Source organism: Pyrus communis, chromosome 12, assembly GCF_963583255.1.
Source record: "Pyrus communis chromosome 12, drPyrComm1.1, whole genome shotgun sequence".
Classification (NCBI taxonomy): Eukaryota; Viridiplantae; Streptophyta; class Magnoliopsida; order Rosales; family Rosaceae; genus Pyrus; species Pyrus communis.
In genome coordinates, this window is record NC_084814.1 from 1,622,974 (window position 1) to 1,632,249 (window position 9,276).

Sequence of the window (9,276 nt, forward strand, 5' to 3'; positions counted from 1 at the left end):
ATGGTGAAAATTTTGTGAGGAATGGTTTAGGTATTTATAGGAAAAAAAATAGAATTTTTTTTTTCAAAAAAAAAAAAAGGCCCAAAAAACCTAAAAAAAAAAAATTGAATCCAATAGTAACTGGCGCTAACTAGCTGACGTTAGCTAGCCGTTGGATTCAAAATTATTTTTAGCTTTAATATAAATGTATTCCTGTCGGTTATAACCAACAGGAAAACTAATTTTTTTGGCCAGCCCTCCAGCCCTCTTCGATTTCGTGGGGCCCTCTCAGATTCCACAGCCCTCTGGCCTAGCTCTCGGTTGGAGACGGTTTTCGGGCTATTTTCGGCCCTTTCTCCCTTTGGACCCTTCGGTTGGAGATGACCTCATGGTTTTGTTTCTGGGAACTCACATGAGAACTTCCCAATAGGTCACCCATCATGGGATTGCTCTCGTGCGAACTCGCTTAACTTCGGAGTTCCGATGGAACCCGAAGCCAGTGAGCTCCCAAAAGGCCTCGTGCTAGGTAGAGATGAGAATATACATATAAAGCTTACAAGATCCACTCCCATGGGTAGAGATGAGAATATATATATAAGGCTTACAGGATCCACTCCCCTGGGCGATGTGGGATGTTACAGTTAAAGTGATGAGTTTATTTAATATCTATTAACTCTTATTATTCTTAAAAATAGCCTTATTAATAAAAAAAAATTCATTTGTTAAGTGGAATATGACAATTAAAAATCATAAACTAACCCAAAAATTAATATTTTTAAGCTTGAAGAATCAAACTCTCCCTATGCTATAGCCTTGGGGAGCCTTGTACTTGGCTCTGCCCTTTGCTCAAATCAATGAAATAGAATGTATCCATATAAGTTTAAAAAATGGATTAGAGAAAAGATTGAATGAAATTTTATATAAAAAATGGGTACATTTTAAATTGAAAAAGGGTACATTTTAAATTAAAAAAGGGTACATTTTTAACAAATTGGTAAATTTAAGAATGAATACATATAAGATTAAAAAATTGAAATTTTTTATAAAAATTTATTGGGTACAAACTTAGTCTAATTTTATTTTTTTATTTGGGAAATGTTTGAATTGAAAATTAATTTAGGGGTTTAATAAAAGTGTGAGTATTAAAACTCTAAATCAATTACTAAATCTTTTTTTATAAAAATTATGTAACTTACGTGTAATTCATTAATATATTAATGTAGGGATTTTAATTAAAATCTAAAAACTAATAAGGTCTTAGCCAATGAACATTAGAAACTAGGGACCAGAAACTAATTTTTCCTTTGTACTGTCATTGAATCATCTCTCTAATAGAGTTAGGGTCCGTCAACATATGTAAGTCATGTCTCTATTAGATATGGTACAAATATGTGGTAAGATTAACATTTTTGTACAAATAATAATACAAATAGATGCTAAGTTTATCATTTTTTTTTAACTTTTTTTTTTGTTGTTTTATTTATTTAATTGTGATAATAGAGTGGTCAGGTTATTTTGTGAGAAAAATATCCTTTGGAGGAAAAGGAGAGACATATATCAATTGAATTATTCAATTAATTACTGAAAGTTAGAATTTGTCTACTTTTGAAAAAACAAGGTTGGAAATTGGAATGAAAAATACTAAGAAGATTTTCTCAAAATGAGATTATCTATATATATTTTTTGTCATCTACAGTTTAACATTAATATCTGTGCTAATATTATAATATTGTATAAAAAACATGGAGAAATTCTACGAAAAAGCTCACTTTAAGAAAGTCGTATTAGCATTCCTCAATTGGAATAGCACTAGATACATTTTTTTTTCTATCACTTCATGCTTTTAACATAATATTTATAATATTAACTTAGATATTAACGTGAAACTGTGAATGACAAAAAATCTCACCTTAAGATAGTTTCATTATCACTCAATTGGAATAGCACTGAGGTTTCATTATCACTCCTCAATTGGAATAGCACTGGATACAATTTTTGGCCCTTACAATTTGATAATGTTCATGTGTGAGATGTTCAGATATGTTTAGATATCAATGCAACTATAGCCAGCTATGCTTTTCAGAATAATAGAGAAATGTAAAATTCAACAGATTTGGATGGATTGTAATTCAACAGAGTTGAAGAGTTTTTTTAGCGTATCCAAAACACAGAATGTTATATTACGTGTTAAATTTCTCTTCATTTATAGCATAACAATTAATGTACCGACTCGTATTTGAGTCACATGAAGAAATCTGTCAATATAGTGCCATTATTTAAAAAAGTTGCTTTCTTTGAATGATGACTGGATTCCAGTACTACATTATACTTTGGCAAAGTCATGAACAATTTGATAATATAACAAGAACATGGTTGAAAATTTTAGTGTTTGAGCAACAACGGAAGCCTTTTATCACTCCAATTGATCAAGAAACGATCAAGAAAAGCTCGTTTGGTAGGGTGGATGGGATATACTATGAATCATTAAAATGGATTCAAGTCCCATGTCATTGTTTAATGCTATTAAATAGCATCATGGACTGGATTTTCATTTTGGATTCAAGTCCAGAATAGCACGGGTTTTATAAACTGTCGGTTAACATAAGTTATCAGTCCAACACACAGCAGTAGAGCCAAGTACAAGGTTGTGGTGGACTTTAGCATAAGGAGAGTTTTAGTTCTTTAAGCTTAGAAATACTAATCATTCTATTTTATGCTTTTTAATGGTCATAGCCTATCTAGCAAATGAAAAGTCTGAATCTTAGAGCTGCTTTTATGGAATATAAGACTTAACGAACGTTGAATAAACTCATCAATTTAACTAATACTAAAATTTTATAGTATTAAATTAAAACTTTCATACCACACACGGTTCTTAGAAAATAAAGGATGTTTATATTATTCATTTTGAAGTTTTGGAGTCTAGAAAACATGCTTATTTTCTTACTTCAAATTATTACTTTCAGACCTTGTTAACAACAAAAGATAGGTCTTCTTTCTGTCCAAGTCAAGAACTAAGGAGCACTCACAGTTTATCTATATTGTGTTGGGCTTTCAAGTGAAGGACCCTCATGACTTAATTTGGAGGAGTAATGGATGTTGTTAGCAAATTCATGTAGGATTTGGCGACAGAATTGGAACAATTCTCCTGTCCTTTTATTTTCAGGTGATCATTTAACTAATGGGATGGAGATGCTCAGAAGTGTGAAGAGGCCCCCGTTGCGGTGCTGTTGGGCCGATGTCCTTCAGAAATTTAATTTTTAGTGTGCCAGAAATGTAACTTAATTTATCAAATGTCATAATAAAATTGGTTAGAAATTTTTTTGTTTAAATTTTTAACAATTGAAATTATTATATTTGATGTATCAAACTATGTGTCTTATACATAAAAAAACCTCTCTAACAAAAGGCCGACGAATCTGTTCATGTGTAAAATAAATGCGGTCCAAGACCAAGAGTATAGGACGTGTGCGTTGTGGTGTAGTGGGAGAGCAACAAATAATCATGGTAAATTCAAAAGTGAAAAGGGAGGAAGGGGAGCAATAAGTATGAAGAGGATTTTTAATGTTCTCGGAAAACGGAATGGTACGCATATGTAATTGTATAAGAAGAGAAAGGTTTTTTTTGAAGTGTCCTCCCACTTATATAATGACATATAGAGTATGTGCTCGTTTTTTGGGCACACTAAAAAATAATTATGAGTTGTATTTGAGAAGACTTAAGCGATTTTCAATTTCAATGACCAAACTGAAAAGTCCCAATTTCAAAGACCATTTGTTGATAAAACTATAATAAACTTCATGGAGTTGGTTTAGTAGAAAGCAAGCAAATGTTTGGAATACTCAATTTGACTTCAAACTCCCACATAGGCATATTGGAGGGCCTGGACTCTGGTTTGACTTAGCATACCGCTTGACTCGATGTTTGCATAGAGAGGATAATTAGTTTACATTAATGAGTCATGAAATACCATTAAAAACAGAAACATTTTCTTGAAGATGTACATATTGGATTACTATAACAATTTGACGTTACAGATTAGGAGGAAGGAGCTAAGTTCTTGATTAGTTTTTAGTTGGGCACTATCATGCTTTATGTATTGTCTACATTCTTCATGGGTATTCTTAAGGAATGTGATTGCACACTTTTTTTTAGCTTTTCTCACATTTCTCTTTATTTTCTGTCGTCAAATTGAATAAAGCGCATGAAAACGAACATAATTAAACATAAATGTGCGAGAGTTAAACAAAAGTGTATCATTTTCCTATTCCTAATACCATGGCTGAAGTAAGATATGAAACCAAGGCAAGAGGTTCGGTGGATGAAGTGCGGCGTCCAATTCAGGTTGAAGCGTCTAGCCCTATCTGTTGAGACAGCGACCACCTTTTCGCGCAAGCAAGGTGAACTGTGATGGAGCTTGGCGAAAGGCGACTAGGAAAGGTGGCTTTGGATGGGTGTCAAGGGACTTTGCAGGCATCTTTAAGGGGGCTGGTGCCCTTGGTAACTTCCCCTGCGAATCAAGTATAACTGCGGAGGCTGAAGCGATAAGGGCGGCTCATTTGGTTTGCGTAGAGAAAGGCTTTTTAGAGGTTCAGGTGGAATCAGATTCTAAATGTCCTGTGGGCATGATCAATGGTTCAAAATTCAACATGACGCTTTGCTTGAAGGTTTTGTTATTTGACATTCAGTGTTTGCAAATGCAATTGAGGTCAATAGAAATTTTTTTGCTCCACGTGTTTGTAACAAGGCAACACATTTAGTGACCTCTTTTGTTTCGAGGGAGGGATACTTTAGCCCATGATGTAATCGTTTGTTCAAACCTAATAAAATTTCTATCGTTTATTTAGACCAATTGAATCAGACGCAAACTAGAACCATCCACAAAATGAACCGAAAATATTTTTGCTCGACCACCTCAATAATTACCATTGGATGAGTTCAATTTAATCCATTTACCATACAAATCTCGATATTTAAACTCATCCAACAATAATATACAAGGCAGTGTGCAATGAGCATCATTGCCCCATTGAGGTGAGCAAACATACACTCAAATGAACCTGCACTCATGGCAGCCTCATTGATGAAGTCATATCCAGGTCTATAGACCAGAAGAACTAAATCTGACTTCCTCGTCCACAAAGTTAAACAAACATACGCGCATCATAGTTTCAAAGAAAGAAGAAAGGTACAAGTTGGCATCATTATTATTATCATACAACAGTATTGTTTAAGGTACCAATCATACAATACAATCGAACATCTCGGATACAAAACATAAGGAACCAAACATACATAAAATGGTGACACAGAAGCCATGAGATTGTTCTATGAGCAGCACCGGCATATACAGATAATATATATAAGCAAACCAATCCCCAACCTGAATGCGACAAGTCCAAACGATCACTAGCTTCCAGAGCTACCGGAGCACTCCCCTGACGAACATCATAGTACCCACAGTAAGTTCGAAGACACAAACTTTTATAAGAACCATCATAACAAAGCACCTGAACATCCTTCACGCAAGACAGCAGCAACCAAACAAACACACGATGGTGACACAGAGGCATACTGCATCTTATTTATCTGTGCGCGCTATATATTTATATAGATATAACAAGACCAATCCCCGAACCAACTGTGACAATACCGCAGCAACACTTAGCTTTCAGAGCTGCACGAGCTCTCCCCTGACGATGCACTTTCTAGCTGAAGACGCTTCATCTCCTCATAAGCCCACTCAAGACCAGGGCAGTAATGGAGTGGAGGGTTAAACCTACAATCATACATGTCATCTGGCAAGAATGCTCCATTTTCTACCAGAAATTTCACTGCTTCCCTCCTCCTCTCTTTGGCTGCACTGTGAAGCGGAGTCCCTGTTTCAACAAATAAAGGAAGCAGAACACATCAGGGAATATCTTAACTATTTATATTTCTTCATCTACTCAACTAAAACATAAAAACTTTAAAATATATAAAATCAAGAGGAAAAGAAAGGGAGAGTGATGCTGTAAAACGCTACTTACAGCCACAAGCACCCTTAGTTCTGGCATCAATGTTAGCTCCACGCTCAAGTAATTCATCCATAACATCTAAATGGCCACCCTCAGCAGCTAGGTGGAGAGGGGTAACCCCTTTTGATTTGCGACCCCAAGCAGCAGCATTCACATCCATTCCCTCGTCAAGAAGCCGCCTCACCTTCCAAAAGAAAGAAAATACAGAAAAATTTCAAATGACTAGTGACTAATTTTTTTAAAGAAACAAAATAGTTGGGGCACAACATGTAACAAAAAGTACAAGAAAACGCAAAGCTTGTATTTGATATTAATTTAAAAATAGACAGTACTTTTTGACCAGGGTGCTAATTTTTAATTTCATTTCCTTGTAGCCACTTAAAGTTACCATTGAGTCATATCTTTTGTCAACAAAGTCAAAAGAGACCTGTACTTTCTCTCCTAAGTAATCGTGCTTAGAAGGTTTTTCAGAAAAATAACCCAATAACACAAAACAAGTAGCTTTTGTACTCGTTATATAAGTAAAAGCCAAAACAATATATAAAAACACTGTAAGACGATGAAAGGTTGAACAAAGAGGTGATGCACTTTACAGGGACTAGGGAGTAACATTGAATACACAAGTCTCTAACAAGTTATTTTATCAATTTCATGATTTAGAGTAGCAATCTGAAAGTCAATTTACAGTTCCATTAATTTCATAAACTGGAAGTCAATTTAAAGTAGAAATCTAGAACTCTAAGACAATTTAGAGTCGTTATCTAAAGACAATTATGCAATTTATACTCAAAATTCAAATCCAGAAACTCATTTGAAATACCCTAAAGGACCCTTCACAAATAAATTACAAGTACTCAGTCTAAAAACAGAACACGTTCACGCTCCAGCTATCATAGCACACACAAATCTTTAATTAGTAATAACATACAAGTAATGCAGCTAAGGTCCATGTCCAATTAGATTTGCAAAGCATGTAAAAATCCTTGACTGTCACAAATTTTCTGAGACCTAATTTATCATCCAGACAAATAATTTAGAACAGAAAAGAATTATGCGACACCGGACTTTATCATCCCTATTGTATAGAAGATTAGTTTTGGCAGGTTCTGTTCAATAACGCATTAAACTCGATTTGCAGGGCTAATGAAAGTTTCGAGTTTTAACCAGATTTTACACCATCCAAACCTAATCGATTTCACCGGATGCTATTCTATCTTTATAACCAAGCATTTGGCAACATTCTCAACAACTACAACATGAATAATACAATGAGACCAAGAATTTACCTGTCCAAGATCACCCTTTCGACAACCAATGTGCAGCATAGTCCATCCTCTATCATCCATATCCACACCGGACCTAAACGACCGCCGCCGCGACAAGCTCCGCCTGAGCGTACCCATTACCTCCACCTCTAGGGGCAAGGTTTCAATTTCTTCCACAACCCAAAAACGCACGATTTGATACCAACAAAGAAAAACCAAGCCCACTTTTACGCAACTACAACAACAACTCTCACCCCAGAATTCAAATCCCAGAACCCAAGATTTACATGAATTGTAGGAAAGATGACAGCGGAAAAGAGTAGGAAAAAAAAAACAAAAGTACCGGAAGAACAATATTTAGGAAGAAAAGGGCGAGAGAAAGAGAAAGAGAGACTTAGCGAGAATGATTGGCCATGCAGTAGTTTGGAGCCAAAGGATTCAAGCCGGGACCGAGGACGCGAAGATTCTCAATCTCAAAGGTGACGACGACGGAGACGACGGAAGCCGATGAGATTATATTCATTGTTGATGTAACACGACGACACTTTGTGATGGTTTTGGGGGCAAAGAGAGAGGATCCTCTATTTTGTGGGATTCCCAATTGGTTTTGTGGCCAGAGGAGAAGGAATTCTGGTTGGATTGGGAGAGGGCTTGCCGGTGGAGTAGGAAACCTGAAGAAAACCAAACCCTAAAAGGAAAGAGAGGCAAAAGCCAGAGGAGGAAGGAATAGGGTAATTTAGCGAAAAACACTCGATATTTGCAAGTCTAAATAATAAAACAAAACCCTCACACTTTCAAATTTAACAAAAAGTACCCACTTTGTCTTGTACATTTACAAACCTGCCCTTTTTTTACTATCTAATTTACAAGTGATTTCGGTTTCATTCAGTTCGATTTTTTGCCAAAACCAAAATCGGATCGAAAATTCTGTTAGGTTCAGTTCAATTTCTTTTGTTCGATTTTTTTCGGTTCAGTTTTGGTTTTTCTTATTTTATTAATATTGCACACTTAAACAACTGATCTTAGCATTCCTCTTAAGTCTTGATAGCAACATAACAATGACTTTTATCTTGTCTTCACTATACACTGAGGTAGTCTTGTGTATATGTGTTGACCTTGAAAACTACTAAGCCTACGTGGTGCGCATACCGAGTAATTAATAAGCTAATTACATCATTCGGTTGTGTGCGGGGCGTGCCAACTCGACGGCCGAGCTCGACCAGGGAGTAAAATGTGTTGATGTTGCGTTGAGCATGTTGCTGACTTCTTGATCCTGCAATTGTGGCCAAGGAAGGAACACGTCTCGACCTTTGGGTTTAAGAGCCTGAAGACAAGGCTGCTAGTTCTGTGAAGTTCGCGAATCGTCGACGCCTAGTTCGGTCACGGCGATTACATTCGTAAGAGTATAAGCATGCCGAATTGGCACTAGGCTATATGGACACAAGTACCCGAAAGAGATATATGTCTTGATAGTAAATGTGGTTCGGCTGTTAGAATGTCGAACTCTGAAACTCACTTGCGATTATCTAATCATAAAACAACTCGACTTTCAATGTGTCAAGCCTAGTAATCAGTAACACCTCACTTCGCCGAGAAGGCTGATGAGATGACCATTACCAACAGGAACTCGAAAGTCCTTGTCGACCAAGACTTGGATAAATAACCAGTCGGTCTCAAAGCAGTGCTGTTTATCCAAACTGAAGGTGCGTGCACCTTGATCGATTGATTCTATGGCTCCAGTGCTATTTATCCAAACTGAAGATATCGCCTGTTGCCCTCACAGTGCTGTTTATCCAAACTGAAGATGTGTTGACGAAAGAAAGGGGAAGAGGATAAAATCTCAAAGGTTGTTGAGAAGCTTTGCTCAGGGCAATTTATATGTTGAATTGGAGGGGTCCTTCAAATGTTGCTTGCAATTCTGTATTTATAGCATCCATACTTTTGCTTGGCATAGCCTGATAATTTCGTAGAAACCGATTGAAACTCAAACTCATAAAATGATTGATCTGTGGCAT

At 36.2% G+C, this 9,276-nt stretch overlaps 1 protein-coding gene across 1 annotated transcript; it reads right to left on the minus strand.

The window, feature by feature from the left end:
- Positions 1 to 5,163: 5,163 nt before the first annotated feature.
- On the minus strand, positions 5,164 to 8,202 carry LOC137710722 (phytochrome-interacting ankyrin-repeat protein 2-like). The gene is made up of 3 exons (XM_068449829.1): positions 7,283 to 8,202; positions 6,009 to 6,180; positions 5,164 to 5,858 (listed from the first exon to the last, which is right to left on the minus strand). The coding sequence occupies exons 1-3, from the start codon at positions 7,397 to 7,399 to the stop codon at positions 5,644 to 5,646; spliced, it is 504 nt and encodes a 167-aa protein (XP_068305930.1). The 5' UTR covers positions 7,400 to 8,202; the 3' UTR covers positions 5,164 to 5,643.
- Between the last annotated feature and the right edge of the window lie 1,074 nt (positions 8,203 to 9,276).